General features: G+C 42.9%; 1 protein-coding gene across 2 annotated transcripts in view; it reads right to left on the bottom strand.

The window, feature by feature from the left end:
- Nucleotides 1-24,292, bottom strand: part of LOC137371785 (flagellum-associated coiled-coil domain-containing protein 1-like) — a 71,588-nt gene that overhangs the window by 2,421 nt on the left and 44,875 nt on the right. Inside the window, exons 9-12 of one of the 2 annotated variants that reach the window (XM_068034656.1) lie at nt 15,523-15,622; nt 10,938-11,041; nt 2,598-2,669; nt 49-138 (exon numbers count right to left, since the gene is read on the bottom strand). In XM_068034656.1, coding sequence (XP_067890757.1) covers nt 49-138; nt 2,598-2,669; nt 10,938-11,041; nt 15,523-15,622 — 366 coding nt within the window. The remainder of the gene's footprint in view (nt 1-48; nt 139-2,597; nt 2,670-10,937; nt 11,042-15,522; nt 15,623-24,292) is intronic. The other variant, XM_068034657.1, reaches the window with a different exon arrangement.

Below are 24,292 nucleotides of genomic sequence, written 5' to 3'. Positions count from 1 at the left end.
TCCCAGGGCTAGAAATGTTTACAGGAAGCTGATTGAATTTCAGATTACATTTTGTTCTAGCTGTGCCTCAACATGGCTTAGATATTGAGCCTGATTCCTCAGTTCTTCTGTCTTCTTTTCCAACTTATCCTGCAGATCCTATAAAACGACAACAGACCAAATGTTACTTCAAGTTGCTATATTTAGCAGTGTAAATTATCCTGCACTTATTATTTCCCCTCTGCCACATGCTGCTTCCTGTCTGAGAATTTGCAGGCAAACTGGGCCCAGCCCACGAGAATTCTGCTGTTGAGCCAGTCATTTACTTGTACACAATAGCAGCTATGGGGCAGAACCATCCAGACATCACTGGAGTGCTGCTTCCCCACGTGATATTCATGGAACGCACCTTGTTGGACTTTAAATGCTGGTAACACAAACGGGACTTACTTTTTGAATGATGGTCTCCTCAAAAGTTTGTCCCAGTCTTTATTTTGCTTCCTACTTTGTTGTCTGTGTGAATTATTCGATGTGATTGGCTGCTTAGCCTGCTAGATGGTGTTACTGTTGCTGGATGGCAGCAATGATCTATAACTGGTGCTGGACCAAAATTAATGTTGGAAAAGGTGAACTCCACACCAGAGATTGCCAGATCTTTGTGAGCAGCGACCATCAATTTGCCACTGACCACAAAATCTATATTATTATTTATTCACTGCGCCTATGTTCTTTGTTAGGATCTCAGTCTGAAGACATCAAACCAATATACTTTTAGACACAGCTGTTGTTACTTTGAGTTGTAATATTTGTTATATCTTTGACAAAAGGTCACTCACTTGACCAGCATTATATCTCCCCTCTTGTGACACAATCAAACAGTAAATCAAAATTCTGGATACTTGAAAGATAATCAGGAAATTATTTGGAAAAGACACTTGCAAAGCTTGACTGAGAAAAGACTGTTTGGTCCAATAAACCACAAAACATTTACAAGCTATGCAATTACAGGCTCCATCCCAATTAACCAAACATCTAGATTAAAGTGTTGCAAAATTTCAATCCACTTCACCAACCCAGCATAGTTGAGCAAACTCCACAAAGTATTCAAAAACAGAAAATGAAGCAAATAACACAGCAGGTCAGGCAGCGTCTGTAGAGAGAAAAACAGAGTAAATGTTTCAGTTCTGTGACCTTTGTTCACTCTGCTTTTCTCTCCCCAGATGCTGCCTGACCTGAGTATTTCCAGCATTTTTAGTTTTTATTTCAGGTTTCCAGCATACACAGTATTTTGCTTTTCTATTAGTATCCATAAAGTATTCATCTGTGTTCATATTTACATGATCTCAGCAGTACAGAAACTATAACATTCCATGGAATACTTCTCTCGATATATCCCTATAACCATTAATACCATTCTCAACCAGACAGATATCCAGATTCTTTCTTGGAGTCCTCCAATTGGCATTGTTTTGACTACTTTTATATACAATGGCAGGAAGAAAAATAGTCTTAACCTTTAAGCTTATCTCTAGTCAAAGAAAAGCTGTTCCCAGTAGCTGATCATACAAGGACAAGGGACACAGATTTAAGGTTGTGAGCAAGAGTTGGAGGGGGGAGGAACGCGGTGGAGAAATGTGAGAATGTGAGGAAGAACTTTTTGTTTTTACTGAGCAACAGGTAATGACGAACTGAAGCTTGCTGTCTGCGAGGGTGGTGGAAGTGGAGATGGTGAATGACTTCTGAAGGAAATTGGATGGGCGCTTGAGGGAAATAAACTCACAGGGCTCTGAGGATAGACCGGGGGAGAGGAACTGACTAGAGAGCTCGAAAGAGAGCTGGCATGGGCTTGATGGGCCAAATACCCTGATTCTGTGTCATTATGGCTTGAAAAGTCATTACTTAAGCCTTCTGGTTCAGTTTATATCGAGAGCTGGGAATCACTTTAGGAATTTTTACTACGTTAAAGGCGCTATGTAAATTTAAGTTATCATACCCAGCAGTTTAAAGGCCTGCTTCATGCTCCTTCTCTACCATCCGGATCAGTTTCAATCCAGATTCATTGAATAGCGTTCCAGAGCAGAGAAAGGTCATAAAATTCCACACCACCTTGCATGAATATCAATAACTTTGAATAAGACTCCGGCAGTGCAGGCATCAGACAGAGAGTTCATGTCAATAGTTTACAAGGGGGTGATGGTGGTGGGCCTTCTATAATCACTGCAGTTTTTATGCTGATGGTGCTTCCAAGATAGTATTCTGGAGGAAAGACCAGGATTTTGACCCAGTGACACTGAAGGAATAGCAATGCCCAAGCATGGAGGGTGTATGATTTTGAAGGGAACTGGTCCTGAGAATCTCAAATACTTTAATATCTGCACCCATCTGGGCATCATCACACTCCTGAATTGAGTTGTGGAGATGCTTGGGCAGTTAGCCACTCCTTCCAGTGTATCCAGCCTCTGTCCTGCTTTTATAGTCACATTTTTGATCACCACCCCCTCCCCCAAAAGCATATTTATAGTGGGGTATCCAGTGAATAAGATGTTTTTGATGATTGGGACAGATATTAGGCCTTTTCTTCTTAGAAGTGGTGATTACCTGGCTCTTACATAACATACCTGAATCTCCAGCTTTGATTTCTTCAGCTCCAAAACCGACTCAAGAACAGCATTGTACTGTTCAGTGGCATCCTGAGAAAGCAGAGGCACATGGTTAGATTCAGTGGTAGACCATTTGCTAGAATAAAGTTTTTGTTTCTGCATCTTGCAAACTAGAAAACTGAAGTCAAGACTGCAGCTAACTTAGTGAGGATATGTCAAAAGCATCCATTATTTATATAATTAAAAAAAGCTGCAGATATCCTTATTTTCAGAACACAGAGTTTGTGCTTTTTGAGATGGATAAAATTAAAAGTTCACATTTAGTTGCAACTGTTTTGTAAAACCTTCACTCATAATCAAATTTCAGTATGTGGGTATACTCTATGGTAAAGTATTCTTCTTTCTTTTGGGCCTCCTTATCTCGAGAGACAATGGATACGCGCCTGGAGGTGGTCAGTGGTTTGTGAAGCAGCGTCTGGAGTGGCTATAAAGGCCAATTCTGGAGTGACAGGCTCTTCCACAGGTGCTGCAGAGAAATTTGTTTGTTGGGGCTGTTGCACAGTTGGCTCTCCCCTTGCGCCTCTGTCTTTTTTCCTGCCAACTACTAAGTCTCTTCGACTCGCCACAATTTAGCCCTGTCTTTATGGCTGCCCGCCAGCTCTGGCGAATGCTGGCAACTGACTCCCACGACTTGTGATCAATGTCACACGATTTCATGTCGCGTTTGCAGACGTCTTTATAACGGAGACATGGACGGCCGGTGGGTCTGATACCAGTGGCGAGCTCGCTGTACAATGTGTCTTTGGGGATCCTGCCATCTTCCATGCGGCTCACATGGCCAAGCCATCTCAAGCGCCGCTGACTCAGTAGTGTGTATAAGCTGGGGGTGTTGGCCGCTTCAAGGACTTCTGTGTTGGAGATATAGTCCTGCCACCTGATGCCAAGTATTCTCCGAAGGCAGCGAAGATGGAATGAATTGAGACGTCGGTAAAGTATTGCATCATCTTAAACAGGAAAATCCCTAGTCTGTGCTGAGTCAGATGATCTGAGTTGGGTTGGCAAAGGCTGGAATGGGGCAATACTGCTGGCCACAGCATCCCCGTGCTAGGGAATGAAAGGTGAGATGCAAGATTAGCTACAGGTCCTGCTCCTGTTGCCAACCAATGGCCCCCATAGAAAGTGCATGTGGAGTGCTGGCCAGATTGAGCTCTCAGTGATCACCCATGATTGAGTAGCCTACCCCATTCATTTACTGTCGAGGTTCATCCATGAATAGTTGCTATTCCTGTCAATAGTCACTACACCTGTGATACGAGAGGCTGGCGAGTGACTTTCTTCAGAGCATAGGACAGAAATATTCGCTAGAAAGTAACCTTCAGCTTCTAACTCTTAAACATATGATGGAAAAAAAGAGTGTAAATTCCATACATTGCTTTTTTTTTGAGAAAGGAAATGATGAACTCAGAGCCGTCTGCTTATCATGGGCTTGAAGTACAACAGATGACTTATACTAAAACATTCAGGCAAAACAAAATATTAATGTCACAGGCAACTCCAGTTTGAAATTCCAGAGAAAAGGAAATGAGGATTGCCATTGTCCAATAGTGTCTCTGGCTAATTTATCCCCAATTCCTTTGCTGGATATCCACTCCAAAAAGCCCCGAGGGGATGAAGGTAGAAGATTAAAAATTAAGAAATAGGATCATTTTGCACCAAAAAATAATTAATTATTGAAAATTAGTTTCAATTCAGCTCTTTATGGGTGCAAAACCACAGCATTAACTTGACATTAATGCTTGTGTCTGTAGGAGTGCATGAACATACAGCTGCATTTTCAATCTCGCTAATGGTTGTAAGATCGCCACTGCATTAGATGGTGCATCATATGACATTTTGGTAAAGGGATCTTTTTCTAATACTGGTCAGTCTCCCATGGTGTTGCCCTGGGGAAATCAAAACCAAGTGTAGCCTTCAGGTGAAGCAGGGTTGAGGGGCAGCAGAAAATTGGACCAGGCCACACAAGACATAGTTCATAGAATCGTAGAAATTTAAGGCACAGAGGAGGCCATTCAGCCCATTATGCCTGTGCCAATCGAAAAAGAGCTATGCTGTCTAATCCCACTTTGTTTCCATACAGCTTGCAGCACCTCTGTTGTTGAAGGGTGTAATTACAAGTGTGACTACTTTATATGGGTGGTTACTATTATAAATGTGGACATGGGAATTTATATTTAGAAAAGTTGACATATGTTGGAAATGTTTGCACTCAGTCTGCACTGAGTGCTGCTGGGGGGCACAGAGTATGAAGAAGGGAGTTTGGTAAGTAAGTGAATGTTAAGGGCTAATCTCTCAAGTCTAGTTTTTGTTTTGTTTATAGTTAGCAATTAATTGAAACTACTGTTTTTAAGAGGTAAGTTAGGTTTCTTACAGTTTTAAGCAGGGATATACCAGCTGTCAGAGTAGCTGTAGCTAGTTAATTAGGTAGCAAGCTTAAACTGGTTTCTGAGCTGACACAGCATTGTTTACAGGGAGCATAAATTCAGGGGACTCTCATTGTTGCTTGAGGGCACAGTGTGAAGAAGGGATTTGGTGAGTGAGTGAGGGAGGTCGGTAAGGAAGGGAACTATAAGAGAGCAAATACATTTGTCTGCACTGAGAGTTACTTTGAGTGCACAGAGTGTAAAGTGGGAGTTTGGTGCATGAGGGAGTTAAGTGAGTGAGGGGCTACTTTCTTTACCTTTTTTCGGCCTCTAGTAGTTGCCTGTCTCTTCGGCACAGGGGAAGAAGCTGATTGGTGAGTAACTGGTAAGTTATTCTACTTCTAATTGTAATAAATAGTTTTTAAAGTTAAGGTATGACAGGTCAGCTCGGCCAAATGGAATGTACATCCTGCAGTATGGGGGAAGTCATGGACACACCATGTGTCTGAGATGAACACATCTGCAGGACGTGTCACTGGCTGCAGAATCTTGACTCCAGGTTTCGGAACTCAAGCAGCGGCAGGCGTCACTGTACAAGGCAGAGGACTACGTGAATAGCACATTTAGGAGGTGGTCACACCGCAGGTTAGGAGCATGCTGGCAGAGAGGGAATAGGTAACTGCCATGCAGTCTAGGAGAACCAGGCAGGCAGCGCAGGAGTCACCTGAGTCTATCTTGCTTGCTAAACAGTTTTCCATTTTGGATACTGGTGAGGGCGATGGTTCCTGAGGGGAGTGCAGCCAGACCAAACTCTGTGGCACCACTGGTGGCTCAGCTGCTTAGGAGGGGAGGAAGAAGAGTGGAAGAGCAATAATGGTAGGGGATTAAATAGTCAGGGGATCAGACAGGCATTTCTGCGGCAGTAAACGTGACTCCAGGATGGTATGTTGCCTCCCCAGTGCCAGGGTCAAGGATGTCACGGAGCGGCTGCAGTTCATCATTCTGGGAGAGGGTGAACAGCCGGAGGTCATGGTCCACATTTGTATCAATGACATACGTCGAAAGAGGGATGAGGTCCTGAAAGCAGCTTTGAGGGAGTTAGGAAAGAAATTAAGAAGCAGGTCCTCGAGATCAGCAATCTCAGGATTACTCACAGTGCCACGTGCTAGTGAGCATAGGAATAGGAGGATTGATCAATTGAACATGCGGCTGGAGAACTGGTGTAGGAGGAAGGGCATCAGATTTCTGATGCATTGGGACCGGTTCTGGGGCAGGTGGGAGCTGTACAAGATGGACTGGCTACACTTTAACAGGACCGAAACTAATATCCTCACAGGGAGATTTGCTAGTGCTGTTGGGGAGAGTTTAAACTAGCTTGTCAAGGGGATGGGAACCTGAGGGGTGGCTCAAAAATGGAAGGAAGTAAAGCTGGTAACAAGAGGTAGAAAAGTAGCAAGTGACATTAGAAGGTAGGCGAAACAAAGGCAAGCATCAACGAGGTTTGAATTCAGAATAATGTCAAGAACACAAGGTTAAGGGGACTCTACCAGAATGCAGCAATTGCAACAAGGTAGATGATTTAAAGGCACAAGTAGAGGTAAATGGGTATGATCTAATTGCCATTATGGAAATGTGGCTACAGGTTGACCAAGACTGGGAACTGAACATTCAAGGATATTCGACATCTAGGAAGGACAAGAAAAAAGGAAAAGGAGGTGGTGTTGTGCTGATAATAAGGGATGGCATCAGTACATTAGTAAGGGAGGATCTCAGATCAGAACAACAAAAATGTGGAATCTGTTTGGGTGGAGCTAAGAAACAGCAAGGGGCAGCAAACGTTGGTAGGAGTTGTTTATAGGCCACAGTAGTGGTTGTGTGGGGCATGGTATTAATCAGGAGATTAGAGAAGCATGTAGCATGGTAATACAGTAATTATGGGTAACTTCAATCTGCACATAGACTGGGTAATCCTAATTAGCATGAATGCTGTAGAGGACGAGTTTCTGGAGTGTGTTAGGGAATAGAGGATTATTATTATTATTACTACTAGAGCAGTACGTTGAGTAACCGCCTAGAGAACAGGCAGGTTTAGATCTAGTACTATGTAATTAGAAAAGGCGAATTAATAATCTTGTTTTAAAATAACCTTTAGGGGTGAGTGACCATAATACAGTCTCAGTCATTTAAGGCACAGAAGGAGGCCATTCAGCCCATCGAGTCCATGTCTGCTCTCCGCAGAGCTAGGCTGTCAGTCCCACTCCCTGGCTCCATCCCTGTAGCCCTGCAAGTCTTTTTCTGTCAGGTGGCCATTCAACTTCCTCTTAAAGTCATTGATTGTCTCCGCTTTCACCATCCTTATGGGCAACGAATTCCAGATCATTACCACCTGCTGTGTAAAAAAAAAAAGTGCTTCCTCATATTCCCCCTACATCTTTTGCCCAAAACTTTCAATCTGTGTCCCCTAGTTCTTGTACCATTTGATAATGGAAACAGCTTTCCCTTGTCTAACTTATCTGAGCCTGTCATAATCTTGTACACTTCTATTAAATCTCCCCTCAATCTCCTTTGTTCCAAGGAGAACAAACCCAGCTTTTCCAACCTAAACTTGTAACTAAAATTCTCCATCCCTGGAACCATTCTGGTAAATCTCCTCTGCATCCTCTCAAGGACCCTCATCCTTCCTGAGGTGTGGTGACCAGAACTGGACGCAATACTCCAGTTGGGGCCTGACCAGAGCTCTATAAAGGTTTAGCATAACTTCCCTGCTTTTTGTACTCAATGCCTCTATTTATGAATCCCAAGATCCCATGTGTTTTACTAACCACTCTCTCAAAATGTTCTGTCACCTTCAAAGATCAATGCACATGCACCCCCGGGTCCCTCTGTTCCTGCACACTGTGTAGAACTGTGTATTAAGTATATATTGCCTTTCCCTATTCCTTCTGCCAAAATGCATTACCTCACATTTGTCAGTATTACATTCCATCTGCCACCTCTCTGCCCATTCTGCTAGCTTATCTATATCCTGTTGCAGGCGGTTCACATCATCCTCACTGTTTGTCGCATCTCCAAGTTTATTCTACTCTGTATTCCACGTTTGAAAGTGAGGTTGTTAAATTTGAACAGAGGAAGTGATGAAGGTATGAGAGGCAAATAGGCTGAGGTGGATTGGGAAAATACATTAAAAGGTATCATAGACAATGAAAAGTCTTCAAAGTATTATTACATAGTTTTCAGCAAATATACATTCCTCAATGCGCAAAAACCCCAAAAGTAAAGGCAGTCAACCGTGGCTAACAAAGGAAGTTAAGGATTGTATAAAATTAAAAGAAAAAGCCTGTAAAGTTGCCAGAAATTGTAGTAAACCTGAGGATTTTAGGATAAAGCGAAGGAGGGCCAAGAAACTGATAAAGGGAGAAAAGAATATGAATGTTAACTAGCAAAAAACATAAAAATGGACTGTAAAAGCTTCTGTAAAAAGGAAACGTTTGGCTAAGACAAATGTGGGTCCAGTACAGGCAGAGTTGGGCGAATTTATAATGGGGAACAGAGAAATGGTAGAGGAGTTAAATGCTTTCTTTGTGTCTGTCTTCCCTGAAGAAGATACAAGAAATCTCCCAGAATTAGAGATCCAAAGGATGAGTGAGAATGAGGAATTGAAGGAAATTAGTATTAGTAAGTTGTATTGGAGAAATTAATGGGGCTGAAGGTTGATAAGTCCCCAGGACCTGATTTTCTACATTGCAGAGTGTGTTGAAAGAGGTAGCTATGGAGATAATGAATGCATTGGTCATCATCTACCAAAATTCTATAGATTCTGGAATGATTCCTGTAGATTGGAAGGTAGCAAATGTGACCCAACTATTTAAGAAGGGAGGGAGGGAGAAAACCGGGAACTACAGATCTGTTAGCTTTATTTCAGTAGTAGGGAGCATGTTAGAATCTATTCTAAAGGATGTGATAAATGGATACTTGGATAATAATGATTTGATTGGGCATAGTCAACATGGATTTATAAATGGGAAATCATATTTGACAAACTTGTTGGAGTTTTTTGAAGATGTTACTAACAGAATTGATAAAGGGGAGTTGGTGGACAAAGTATACTTGGATTTTCAGAAGGCTTTTGATAAAGTCCCCCACAGGAGGTTGGTTAGCAGAATTAAAGCACATGGGATAGGAGGTAATATACTGTCATGGATTAAAGATTGGTTAACAGGCAGAAAACGGAGAATAGGAATAAACAGGTCATTCTCGCATTGGCAGGCTGTGACTAGTGGGGTACCGCAAGGATCAGTACTTGGGCCCCAGCTGTTCACACTATACATCAATGATTTGGATGTGGGGACCAAATGTAATATTCCAAATTCGCAGATGATGCAAAACTAGTTGGGAATGTGTGTTGTGAGGAAGATACAAAGTGGCTTCAAGGGGATTTGGACAGACTTAGTAAGTGGGTAAGAACGTGGCATGTGACGTGGAAAAATGTGAGGTTATCCATTTTGGTAGGAGGAACAGATGTGCAGAGTATTTCTTAAATGGTTAGAGATTAGAAAGTGTAGATGTACAAAGGGACCTGGGTGCCCTTGTCGATAAGCTCCCATGCAGGTTCAGCAAGCAATTAAGAAGGCTAATGGTATGTTCGCCTTTATCACAAGAGGATTTGATAACAGGAGTAGTGAAGTCTTGCTTCAATTATATAGAACCTTGGTTTGACTGCACCTGGAGTACTATGTGCAGTTTTGGTCCCCTTACCTTAGAAAGGGTATTATTATCATAGCGGGAGTGCAATGAATGTTCACCAGACTTGGGAAGAGAGATTGGGGAAACTGGGCTGTATTCTCTAGAGTTTCGAAGAATGAGAGATGATCTCATTGAAACCTACAAAATACTGAAAGGGATAGACAGGATAGATGCAGCTAAGATGTTCCCCTGGTTGGGGAGTCTGGAACCGGGGGAACACAATTTCAAAATAAGGGGGAGGCCATTTAGGACTGAGATGAGGAGAAATTTCTTTACTCAGAGTTGTGAATCTTTGGAATTCTCTGCCCCAGAGAGCTGTGCAAGCTCAGTCATTGAGTATGTTTAAAGTAGATATTGAAAGATTTCTAAATACCAATGACATAAGGGGATATAGGAATAGTATGGGAAAACGGTTGTGAAGTGGATGATCAGCCATGATCGTATTGAATGGCAGAGCAGGCTCGATGGGCTGAGTGGCCTACTCCTCCTATGTTCCCATGTTTAAAGTGTACTTCTCACCAATTTAAATTTATGCCCTTGTCTCACTGACCTGGCTTATCTTGAGATAATTCTCTGAATTTACCTTGCTGAATACTTAATATATCTCAGTGAATTTCTCGTTCTCTCTGGACCTCTAAGCATAAGCTTCTCTAATCTACTAGCCTCACAACCCTCCAAGATCTCTGCACTTCTCCAATTCTGGCCTCTTGAACATCCCCAGTTTTCATTGCCCCACCATTGGCTGCCCTATCTTCAGGTGCCTAGGTTTTGAGCTTTGGAGTTCCCTCCCGAAACAATTAAGTCTCTCTACCTCCATCTCTTCTCCTTTAAGTTGATCTTTAAAGCCTATGTCTGACCAAACATTTGGTCACGTCCTAATAGTTCCTTGTGTGTTTTGGTGTCAAATTTTGTTTGATAACGTTATGGTGAAGCACCTGGGAATGTTTTACTATGCTCAAGGAGCTATATAAGTGCATGTTGCACATATGAAAACAACAGATAGGAAAAGACCCCACTGGGTTCATCCAGCCTGTTCTATGTAGTTGTGATGTCTGTTGCATCACACTATAGACATTCCCTGCCCGCCATTAAATTCATATTTTCAAGTTCTTTACGTGCAAGAATGGTTGAAATGTCATGAAATGGAGCACTTCGCTTATCCCATCTAGAACAATATTAAAAAGATTCTACTCACTTCCATCTCCTCTTTGTGTTTCTCGAGAATGGAAGCAATCTGTTTTTCAAAATCCTCTTGTATTGCCTGTTTCTCTTCATCACATTTATGTTGCAAAGAGCTCTCTGTTAGACAAAATGGATCTTTCATTCAAAGACTGTTTAATTCTACAATGCATAACGGCAGCTGTGTGTCACATGGAGACTTTTCCCACTTTTATACTTTGAGACATTGATAACGTCAGCCTTCACCCAGTGGTAGTACACCCTTCTCCGAATCAGAAAATTGTGGATCCAAACCAACACATCCTCTATTTGTTTTGGAGAGCGCGGATGATTTATTTAAACGCTGGGCCCTTTTACAAGTCTTTGTGCAGCCGCGTGCGGTAACTTAAAGGGCCGATTTATGCGCGACCTGCGCGGGGACGTTGGGTTGCTGCCTGGCCGCAAAGCTTACAGGGAACATTGGTGCAAACCCTAAAATGAACTTGAGCAGATAATCCAGTCTAATAACTCAATGCTTTGCTGAGCAATAATTGAATTTCAGATGGGATGTTAAACTGAAATAAAAATAAAGTGCTGGAAATACTCAGCAAGCCTGGCAACATCTGTGGAGAGAGAGAGAAGCATAGTTAACATTTCAGGTCTGTGACTTTTCATCAGAACTGATGCCTACTTTGCCTGTTCAGGTCAATGTAAAATATCCCATTGCACTATTTAAAGGAGAGTAGGGGAGTTCTCTGGTGTCCTGGCCAACATTCATCCATCAACCAGTACCACTTAAAAACATTAACTGGTAATAGATTCAATTTTCTGTTTGAGAGACTTTTCATTTGTCAGTCATTAACAGTGACTAATCTTCAAAAATACTTCATTGGTACTGAAGCACCTTAAGACATCCTGAGGACATGAATGGTGCTATACAACTGCAAGTTATTTGTACCTTTCTAATTTGTATTTCAGGTATGCTATTTTATTTGCCTCCACCCAGATAAGCTTTCCCACCATGCAAGTAACATTCGCACCACACAAGTGCCAGGCAACGACCATCTCCAACATGAGAGAATCTGACCATCTCCCCATGACATTCAACAGCATTACCATCGCTGACTCCCCCACTATCAACTTCCTAGGGTCTACCATTGACCAGAAACTGAACTGGAGTAGCCATATAAATACCGTGGCTACAAGAACAGGTCAGAGGCTAGGAATCCTGAGGCGAATAACTCACTTCCTGACTCCCCAAAGCCTGTCCACCATCTACAAGGCACAAGTCAGGAGTGTGATGGAATACTCTCCACCTGCCTGGATGGGTGCAGCTCCAACAACACTCAAGAAGCTCGACACCATCCAGGACAAAGCAGCCCGCTTGATTGGCACCCCATCTACAAACATTCACTCCCTCCACCACCGACACACAGTGGCAGCAGTGTGTACCATCTACACGATGCACTGCAGCAATGCACCAAGGCTCCTTAGACAGCACCTTCCAAACCCACGACCTCTACCAACTAGAAGGACAAGGGCAGCAGATACATGGGAACACCACCACCTGCAGGTTCCCCTCCAAGTCACACACCATGCTGACTTGGAACTATATCGCTGTTCCTTCACTGTCACTGGGTCAAAATCCTGGAACTCCCTTCCTAACAGTACTGTGGGTATACCTAGCCCAAATGGACTGCAGCGGTTCAAGAAGGCAGCTCACCACCACCTTCTCAAGGGCAATTAGAGATGGGCAATAAATGCTGGCCTGGCCAGCATCGCCCACATCCCATGAATGAATTTTTAAAAAAGAAGCATCCAGACCCTGTTTGTTTCTTTTCCATTAGCATAGCTGAGATAGGACACTCGCTTTGTACCGATTCATGGGAATGAAACATTGGCCCAGATTTTGCTGTCAAAATAAAGGTGAGATTAATGGTGCTCACTATTGTGCATGTGCAAATGATTCAGCAACTTCAGGTAAGGGCAGATGCTTGGTTAAACATGGAAATCTAAATGTTGCTGTCCGAGATGCGTTACTCCTCCGTTAGCTTCATGAAAATGCCATCTCGCTGTCTAGTTCACCATTGACATACATTGAGCGGCCTGGAGTTCCTGTACTTACACAGTAGATATGAACTAAACACATTATAGCAAGTTGTCGCTTCAGTTTAAGTACCCTTTTAGCAATATGCTAACTGCTAGTTACTGCCAATCAAACTTTCTGGCACTGAAAATGAACTATTACAAGTGCAAAGTGACTCCTGACAATGCAGCGGCCCGCTGACATCATCAGACTGCTCCAAGCTGCACATGTGCAACCAACGTCATTGCGTATCCGCACCTGGTCCATCTTCGCGCACGCATGATAAAGCGTGATCAGGTATCCAGTCCCCCCACCACTCAGCTGGAGGGAGCGGCTGAATGGGAGGCTTTTAGGCTGGAGCTCAATCCCCGTCACTCGCTCCCCACTAGCCACTCTTCCCCTCCCTTGGCAACTCGTTCCAGGCCTCGACGCTTCCCCACCCACCCCCGCAGCCACTCACTCCAGACCTCGTTGCTCCCCCCCCCCCCACTCCCCTGGTCAATTGTTCCCCGCTGCTCCCTCCAACCGCTAGCTCTAAACTGCGCCGCTTCCCTCCTCTCGGCCGCTTGGTCCTATGTTGCCCCGTTACCCCTTGCGGTCTGTCTCACCTCTTCAGACGGCGCATGGAGACTGATCAAACGTAGGAGCGAGTAACGGAGAGGAGGGAAGTGGTGCGGCCTAGAACTGGCGGGTGAGAGGGAAGCAGGGAGCGAGCGGCTGGAGAGCGGGGTGGCGAGGAGCGGGGAACAATCGGGCAGGGAAGGGAGGGGGAGAAGCGAGGTCTGGAGTGAGCGGCTGAAGGAGGGGAAGCGGTTGGTGGGAAGGAGGAGGATAAAGTGATTTGCCAAGGTGGGCAGTGGGGCAGGAGTTAGTAGCTGCATTTGGGTGAAACCAGTCCTGGTCAGTCATATAAACGAATCACGATAACTAATTTGCAGCACATTTTATACTCTGCCCGATCTTCTCTTCCATCAATCGGGGTGCCAATTCACTATCTTCCAAAAGTATCAGAACATGGAAATTCAATCATAAAATTCCTTTTGTATTTAATAGGATTACTTGAATATTAAATGGATCTGAGGATTACAGTTAGTACCCTTTAACAACACACAGTATATTACTGGGCTTCCATCCAACGTAATGTAAGGTTAGTTTGCTAGAACGATCTAGCCTTAAGCATTTCCTGTGATGAATTGAACAGCGCCATCTTTAATCCTGGCAGCTGCCTGAATGTTGTAGACACATTCCAGTTGAAGAGGCTGAATTTGCGCATGTGTAAGTACTGAGCCACCTGGTGGTTGCATTGTCAGCAAACGCAGCCTTACAAGTGTGCAGTCTCATTCCTTCAGGAATTGTTATTGGAGATTTTAAAAATGTCAAAGTTAATTTTTTTCTTTACTTTTCCTTTCTCTTTTTTCTCTCTGTCCGAGTCCAATCTTTCTTTCTCTTTATTTCTATTTCTGTATGTAATGACATTAAATTCACCCACTTCCTTCTCAGTCCTTGTGCTGTTAATTTCACAATTCAATCTGATTGGTTAAGGAGATATGCCATTACTTGTCCTGTACACTCGGGGTCCCAGATGCCCAGTTTTCCTTGCTCTGACTTTATCAGCTCGCATTTTCAGTAATTTACTTTGCCAAAAATTTAAAAACCTAAACATGCAAGGGTAAGTTTAACGAATGGCAGACACTATTGGATGCCCTGCCATAGCAATGTCTGGCCCAATACCTTAGCCATCTGTGACAAGGTGTATTTGAACACCACCGTAAGTGCAACAATTTATAACTTGCATGCTGGGGGTGGAGAATCAAGGATTCGATCTGAATCCACATTGACGTTCAAACCCTCACTGGTTCCCGGCCAAAATTTGGTATTAACAGAGTTGAGAAATTAAGCAGCAAGTACTGGTTTACCCACAAGCTGTTGGTAGGATGTGATTCCACACATCATGCAAGAGAAAAGAAAAAAATCTTACATTCATATAGAGACTGTCACAACCTCAAGAAACTCAATTAAGTAATTAGAAGCGTAGTCACTGTTGTAATGTAGGAATTGTGGCAGCCAATTTATGTACAGCAAGTTCCCACAAACAGCAATGAGGTAATGACCAGATAATCTGTGTTTTAGTGGTGTTGGTTGAGGGATAAATATTGGCCAGGACACTGAGGAGAACTTCACAGCTATTCTTCAAACAGTGCCGTCCACCTGAGAGGGCTGACGGGGCCTTGGCTTACCATGTCTTGGGCATAATTCCCTGCTCAATACCACACACAGCATCTTATATTCCAGTGGGCTGCACCATCACGCAACAGACTGTGCTTTTACAAAGCACATCATGAATTATTTTGGTGAGTTTAGTGAGCAATGGAAGACTTTTTGGTTCCAGTACCCTACCGTCAGCATTGTGAACTCTCAGGACAGAGTAAACCTCTTCCAATACTCAGCGCAAGCCTCAGAGGAGCACCCACTATTTTCCCATTCCCCACTCTATAAGTTCATATCTCAACAGTTCTCTATTGAGCCAGCCACTTACTTTGCAAAGTCAGGTCCGTTCTCATCTCAGCTTTATACTTTTCTTTCATTTCATTTTCTTGCTGTGCCCACCTTTCGTTCATTTCCTCGATGATCGTTTCCTGAGTTTAAAAAAAAATGTCTTGGCATCAATATTGTTAGGGATAAATTTGCAACTCTCTAAATTTGAGATAGCTTCAAGTGATGTTTGTTTAATTTCCATTCATAATGTGAAAAATAATGCAATTCAAACATCAACTCCACTGATCTCTAGGTCACCAGTGTGGGTGTGGTGTTGTCAGTGAGTCATAATACACAAATACAGGGGCGTGCTGATTGCACACACATCTGCAAACTTAACTACTTCCTCTAATGTAACAACACCCCCCACCTTTTATGGCTGCTAAGTTCTTGACGTTACATTTAAGAAGAGAAAACTTGGGTAAATTCAGATTTTTACTTTGAATTGAGCTTTACCTCCACGGATGCACGGGTTTTAAAAGTTTAGACACCCTTCCTAGCATTAGTGAAATGGCCTGACAGTAAATTTCCAGATCTCTGAGTATACATTACTGTCATTGGAGGTAGGCATTTCCTTCCTTCATTCATAAGGTCTCAACTTTTGCTCAGTGAGTAGCCTTAATTATAGATAAGGTAAGTGTTAATTGTATTCAGGTGGAGGATAATAGTGGGAACTCACCTGTACTCATACATATAGGAGCAGGCTGAAAGAGGGCTGTGCTGTTGGAGGTGCATGGCATGTAATGTATATCTCTACAAACAAAAGCTAATAAGTGAAAAAAGACTGGACTTCAGTGTTTACTGCTTCACCACCCGGCAGTCCGAGTTTTGATATGGTAGCGAACGATGGTGAACATTCAAAACTATGTTTTTCTTTTCCTTTTTAGACATAAAACTTGAAACCCTAGCAGCCGTTGTGGAAAATGGCAGAAAGCAAGTTCAAATTGTCTGAGTATGATTACTCTCTGATAAAAACGGCTACCCGACCCGAACCCGATGGGACCTGACGATGTGTCGGGTTCGGGTCACACTTCCCAGTCCGGCATTCGGGCTCGGGTAGGGTCAGGCCTGGTCGGACACGCTCTATCACAACCTCAGGTAAGTGGCTCCACTGTTAATGTAATTTTTGGACTAGAAAAGTGGTTTTGTTACAATTATTTTAAGCTTGCGCAGATAAGCAAGAAAGTGAAAAACAGAAGATAGGTTTAACCGATGGTCGGGTCGGGCGCGGGAAAAAATTGGAAGTTTCGGGCCGGGTCGGGCTCGGGGTCGGATGTGGTTCGGTCGGGCTCGGGTCGGGTTTCATTTGCAGACCTGAGCCGGCCTTTACTCTCTGATGTTTTTGGAGCCTGAACCATATGACCAGTGGAAGAAATATGGATACAGGTTACTACTCTACCAAAGAGCAAACTAGGTATGGCCTTGGCATTGTCACTTCCTGCAAGAAGTAAAATCAGAAGTAAAGTATTTTAAGAAATGGATATCAGTCAGTTGAATAGTGAAGGAGGTTTGGACTTCCTAATTGAATTCCTGGATGATCAATTAAGTGCCTATGAGGCCTAATCAGAATTTAATAATTTCAAAAAGCAAACATATTCTTTCATGGAATGACTAGAATGGACTTTTAACAAACTGTACAAAAGGTTGACAAAATTCAATTTAGGGATTCCCGGATTGATACTAGCAAGTAAACTTATTAGATAGTGCTTAGGTATCTCACATGGATAGGCATCTGGTTCTCAGAGAAGTGAAATCTCTAAAATTAAATAGAGTCAGAAAGTCATTTACAACACAGAAGGAGGCCAGTCGGCCCATTGAGTCCATGCTGGCTCTATGCGGAGCAATCTGGTCAGTCCCACTGCCCCACTCAATCCCTGTAGTCCTTCAAGTGGTGGATTGTTTTACTAAAAGAAATGCATGTACAAAGAAATTGTTAGGGGTTCAGGTGGAGGCTCGCCTCACAATGTAGTGACTTAAACAGAGTATGGAAGTCTTTATTTTTTTTCCTCTCTGATTCTTATCACCTGATGCCTAACATCTGAGAAACATCAGGTTTTGTGAAGGGGAAACAATAATGTCCTGACTGGATAAAGTGTAGATTAGCGGATTTCCCAAAATTAATTGCCTCGTGTTCCATGTGAAGTTTCATTTGTGCCTTTTTCATGGAAGTTTTACTCAAAAGCATAGATATCTTACTAGAGACATCTGTACTTCTGAATGACATTTTCCAGCTATTTTACATGGAATTACCACTCTCGAGTGATCATAAGGTGTTGTCATCACCAAACCTCAGACAAGCAGTACTTTTATATTCTTTAGCCTTGTGTCAATGATCAGTATTTGATAAATTATGGTAACATTTTAACTAGTCTATCCTGCATACTATTGAAGTACATGTAATACCGAATACCGCACAATAAAATCATATCCACTCTTAATGAGTAACATTCTCACCTCCGAGTCAGAGGGTTGTTCTTTTGAGCCCCACTCCAGGGATTTTAACGCAAAATCTAGGCTGACACCCCCAATGCAGAACTGAAGGAGTTTTGCACTGTCGGTAGTGCCATCCTTTGGATGAGATGTTTAACCAAGACCCCTGTCTATCCTCTCAGGCAATTGTTAAAGATCCTGCATCACTATTTCAAAAAACACAGCAGGGGCATTCTCCCCAGCGTCTTGGTCAACATTCATCACTCGACCAATATCTAAAAACAGATTATCTGGTCAATGCCACATATTTGTTTGTGGGAGCTGGCTGTGAGCAAAATTGGCTGCCACATTTCCTACATTCTAACACTTTAAAATTACTTAATTGGCTATAAAGCATTTTAGGACGTCCTGAGGTCATGAAAGGTGCTAAATATTTCTTTATTCCCTTTCTCACAGTTAATCTTGTAGAGATCAGAGAGACTACAATCGCTAGATTAGCAAAACAATGGAGGAGTGGAGTACCTATCATAAGGTCTTCAGATGAAATTCTGTACCAGAGAACTGACTTGTGACAAATAAACAATTTGTCTCTGGAAATCCATCAGCCTGATCTGGAACTTTTGTGACACCGAGTCGGGAAAATCTACAGGAGGACATGCTGTCTCTCCACACAGCCTCCACCAATAAGCTGTTGATGCTGGGGGTTAGAGGAACTGAGATTGATAGCTATTTGTTATGTAAGGGTATTGAGGGTTATGGAGTAAAGGTACAGATCAGCTATGATCTAATTGAATGGTGGAACAGGCTTGAGGGGCTGAATGGCCTTTTAAAAAAATTTATTCATTCACAGGATGTGGGTGTCACTGGCAAGGCCAGGATTTATTGCCAATTACTAATTGCCCTCAAAAGGTGGTGGTGAGCCACTTTCTTGAACCGCTGTAGTCCATAATGTGAAGGTACACCCACAGTGCAGTTGGGGAAGGGAGTTCCAGGACTTTGACCTAGTGATGATGAAGGAATGGCAATATATGTCCAAGTCAGGATAGTATGTGGCTTGGAGGGGAACTAGATGGTGGTGATGTTGCCATGCAGCTCCTGCCCTCTCCTAGGTGGTAGACGTTTTGGCTTTGTAAGGTCCTGTTGAACAGCACTGGTGAATTGCTGCAATGCATCTTGTAGATGGTACACACTCCAGCCATGCAGTGCCAGTGGTGGAGGGAGTGCCAATCAGTTGTATTGCTTTGTGCTGGATGGTGTCGAGCTTCTTGTGTATTGTTGGAGTTGCACTGATCTAGGCAAGTGGAAAGTATTCCATCATGCTCCTGACTTGTGCTTTGGGGAGCCAGAAGATGAGTCACTCGCCACAGAATACCCAGCTGTTCATATAGCCACAGTACATTTATGTTTCTGGTCAATGGTAACCTCTAGGATGTTGATGGTGGAGGACTTGATGATGATATTGTTGAATGTCAAGGCGAAGTGGTTAGACTTTCTTGTTGGCGATGGCCATTGCATGGCATTTGGGCAGCATGAACGTTTCTCACTACTTATCAGCCTAAGGCTGGATATTGTTCAGGCCTTGCTGCTTGCAAACAAGGACTGCTTCAGTATCTGATGAATTGCGAATGGAACTGGGCATTGTGCAATCACCAGCAAACATCTGGGGAATACTCTACTGCATCCCTGTGTCACCTTGTGGATGAAATGTTGCACTGAGGCTTCATCTGTCTGTTCAAGGAGGATGGTAAATTTAAAATCATCATCCTTGTCTTCATATCCCTCTATGGTCCTACTCCCCCTACCTTTCTCCAGGCTGATCGTCCTTCCCACGTTTTCCAATCCTGTGCATCCCATTTTCCCTTTGCTGCACCATTGGCTGCTGTGTCTTCTGACATTCCCTCCCTAATATTCTCTACCTCTCTGAAAACAGACTAAATAGTCACTCGTCTCAATTCTATTGATGGGACATTATTCGTGCAGAATAGCTACCTACATAATAGTCACTGCGGCAGACATGCGAACCCCGCCATTTAATAAATCAAGAGACAAAAATCAAGAAATTTGATATGAAAACCATGAGGTTTTTTTTCAAACACAAACCAATATAGATTGACAGTTGATTTATAAACCTCAATAGTGGCTTATTTAACCCCTAACAGGTCAGAGTTATTTACAAAAACCGTATTACTGAATCTCAAAAATGCTTTCTAAAATTCTTTCCAAAAAATCCTACTTCATCCCTGCACATGTTAAAAGATCCACCCTCCCAGCACAATCACTATTGATTGAAACAGCTGCCTCTTTTATAGGATGAAACTTAACCCACATAACCCAGTTTAATACATTAAAAATACATTTATTTACAGTGGAGTAACTATTAACATTTCCAAAATTTGAGTTGTGCAAAATATGATAGTGGCTGTTACATTAACGATTACTGACAGGTAAAGATGCTCTGGTCCATCCAGCCGTTCCCACACAATTGTGATACCCCAACCATGAATTATTTCAATTATCTATCAATCATTACTTTCATTAGCAATTATCTTGAAATAATTTAATATAACAAATGATCATGTAAAACAATAGATACCTAGTGAACAGTACAGTTGTGCTGCTGTTTTAGTACCCATAGACAACAATTTGCAATTCTATTCTACTCATGCAGGGGCACATCTCAAAGTGTAAGAGGGCAAAAGTAGATGCTAAGCAGAAGGGAAAATGAAAGGCCCAATAGAAGAAAAGGATTTTAGGGTCTTTTTTAAAGCAGAGAAGGTGGAGAGAACTGAATAGAGAGGGCTGGACAATAGTAGCTAACGAAGGCCATCAATAATGGAATGAAGTAAAAAAAACAGTAAGAAACTTGGTCTTAGAGGCGGAATTTGAAAATTAGGCCAAGGTTTAAGTCAACACCCTAGGGCTTCTGTAGTGCTGAGCTGAGAGAGAGGCTGCAGTAGTGCTCCAGTTCCTCGTCTCCAGAGAGCGTATTTTAAGGGAGTAAAAACAGAGAGAAAAAAAGCAGTGACATCACAGGAAAACCGTAAATTCATTGGTTAGTAAGTAACTGCTAGTTGAATTACCTATTCTAAGTTGATTTCCGATTAAAGGTGAACAGGAGAAATATTTTACAGATTAAAAACTAAAGACCAGTCGGAAATTTAAAAAACAAATTTAAATCTAATTAAATTAGATTTGGGGTGGCACAGTGGTTAGCACCGCAGCCTCACAGCTCCAGCGACCCGGGTTCGATTCTGGATACTGCCTGTGCGGAGTTTGCAAGTTCTCCCTGTGACTGCGTGGGTTTTTGCCGGGTGCTCCGGTTTCCTCCCACAGCCAAAGACTTGCAGGTTGATTGGTAAATTGCCTCTTGTGTAGGTAGGTGGCAGGGAATATGGGATTACTGTAGGGTTAGTATAAATGGGTGGTTGTTGGCCGACACACACTCGGTGGGCCGAAGGGCCTGTTTCAGTGCTGTATCTATAAATAAAATAAAATAAAGGAGATGCGGGGCCAGGCGATGTGTTGTACCTGCATGATGTGGGAGCTGGTGGACCCCATTGTGGTTCCTAATGACCACATCTGTAGCAAGTGTTGGCTGCTCGAGGAACTCCGGCTCAGAGTTGATAAGCTGGAGTCTGAGCTTCGGACACTGCGACACATCAGGGAGGGGAGAGTTACCTGGACGCTGTGTTTCAGGAGACAGTCACACCCCTTAGATTAAACTACCTTGACTTTGGCCAGTGGTCAGGGACAGGAGGGTGCGACTATGAATGAGGCAGGTAGAGGGTTCCAGGAGGGAGTGTTTCAGGAACCTCAGCCCTTTTGCTTGTCCAATAGGTTTGAGATTCTTGCTCCTTGTGTGGACGAAAGCAGGGACTGTAGGGAGGATGAGCAAACTGACCATAGCACTGTGGTACAGGGAGCCATTCAAGTGGGGGGAGAAAAGATAAATGTAGTCATAATTGGGGATAGTATAGTTAGGGGCAGAGACACTGTTCTCTGTGGCCAGGATCGAGAGTCCCAAAGGCTGTGTTGCCTACCTGGTGTCAGGGTTCAGGATCTCTCATCTGGGCTGCAGAGGAACTTGGAGTGGGAGGGGAAAGATCCAGTTGTCGTGTTCACGTAGATACCAACGATACCAACGTAGGTAGAACGAGGATAGAGGTTCTGCTGAGGGAATATGAGCAGCTAGTGGCTAAAGTTAAAAAGCAGAACCAAAAAGGTGGTAATCTCAGGATTACTACCTGAGCCATGAGCTAATTGGCACAGGGTCAATAAGATTAAAGAGGTAAATGCATGGCTCAAAGATTGGTGTGGGAGAAATGGGTTCGAATTCATGGGGCATTGGCACCAGTACTGGGGAAGGAGGGAGCTGTTCCGATGGGACGGGCTCCACCTGAATCATGCTGGGACCAGAGTCCTGGCGAATCGCATAACTAAGGCTGTAGATAGGGCTTTAAAATAAATAGATGGGGGTGGGGGGAGGGTTCAGTTGCATGGAAAATTAGGAAGTTAAAGGAGAAGGTAGGAGTGCAGGTTAATGATGAGGATGATTGTTACCAGAAAATAAAAGGTAGGGACAGAACGTGTGAATGTCATATTGCACCAAGGAATCGTACAAGAGTAGGGAAACTTGATAATAGAACAAACTTAAAGGCTTTGTATCTGAATACACGAAGCATTCGGAATAAAATAAATGAGTTAAAAATGCAAATAGAGACAAATGGGCATGACTTAGTGGTGATTACTGAGACGTGGTTGCAGGGAAACCAGGTTTGGGAATTGAATATCCAAGGGTATTCAGTATTTCGGAAGGAAAGGCAGGAAGGAAAAGGAGGTGGTGTAGATTTGTTAGTAAAGGAAGAGATCAGTGCTGTAGTGAGAAATTGTATAGGCACTGGAGATCAAGACATAGAATCAATCTGGGCGGAAATAAGAAATTGCAAGAGAAAGAAATTCCAGTGGGAGTAATCTATAGGTCCCCAAGCAGTAGTTCTGCAGTGGGGCACAGTATAAACCAGGAAATACTGGGGGCTTGTAAGAAAGGTATGGCAATAATCATGGGTGATTTTAATATGCATATAGACTGGATTAATCAAATTGGCAAGGGTAGCCTCGAGGGAGAGTTCGTTCAATGTATTAGAGATTGTTTTTTGGAGCAATATGTTGAGGAGCCAACCAGGGAGCAGGCTATTCTAGATTTGGTATTATGTAATGAGGTGGGATTAATTAATGATCTCATAGTTAAGGATCCTCTAGGGAAGAGTGATCATAGCATGCTAGAATTTCAAATTCAGTTTGAGGGCATGAAACTGGAGTCCCACACTAGCGTTCTGGAGTTAAACATAAGTAATTACATAGGCATGAGGACAGATTTGGCCCTAGTGGACTGGGCAGGAAGAATAAAAGGTAGGACTGTTGATAAGCAGTGGCAGATGTTTCAAGAGATATTCAATTTCTACCAACTAAAACATATTCCTGAGAGGAAGAAAGATTGTAAGAGGGGGGAAAAATCCATGGCTAAGCAAGGAAGTTAAGGATAACAAAGACAAAAATTCAGGCATACCATATTACAAAGGCCAGTGGCAGGCTGGAAGATTGGGAAACTTTTAAAAAATCAACAAAGGATTACTAAAAAAGTAATAAAAAGAGCAAAGATAAATTATGAAAGAAAACTAGTGCAAAATATAAAAACGTATAGCAAAAGCTTCTATAAGTATATAAAAGGGAAGAGAGTAGCTAAAGTGAATGTTGGTCCCTTGGAGGATGTGACTGGGGAGTTAATAGTGGGGAACACAGAAATGGCGGAGACACTAAATCAGTATTTTGCCTCAGTTTTCATGGTGCCATTAGTACCATCCCTATAGTAACAGATAATGCAGAGGTTATAGAAAGGGAGGAACTTAGAACAATCAGCACTAGGGAAAAAGTACTGAACAAACTATTGGGATTGAAGGCAGACAAGTCCCCAGGGCCTGATGGCCTACATCCTAGGGTCTTAAAGGAAGCGGCAGTGGCGATAGTGGATCTATTGGTTATAATCCAAAATTCCCTGGATGCGGGGAAGGTTCCAGTGGATTGGAAAAATGCTAATTGAGCGCCCAATATTCAAAAAGGGAGGGAGGCAGTAAGTAGGAAACTATAGACCAGTTAGTTTAACATCTGTCAAAAAACAGGCCATTCGGCCCTCCAAGCCTGCACCAATCTTGATGCCTGCCTAAACTAAAACCTTCTGCACTTCCGGGGACCATATCCCTCCATTCCCATCCTATTCATGTATTTGTCAAGATGTCTCTTAAACGTCACTATCGTACCTGCTTCCATCACCTCCCCCGGCAGTA

This window comes from Heterodontus francisci, chromosome 7 (genome assembly GCF_036365525.1).
Source record: "Heterodontus francisci isolate sHetFra1 chromosome 7, sHetFra1.hap1, whole genome shotgun sequence".
Classification (NCBI taxonomy): domain Eukaryota; kingdom Metazoa; phylum Chordata; class Chondrichthyes; order Heterodontiformes; family Heterodontidae; genus Heterodontus; species Heterodontus francisci.
The sequence above is the reverse complement of the archived record's forward strand: the minus strand, read 5'-3'. Positions and strand labels throughout refer to the sequence as shown.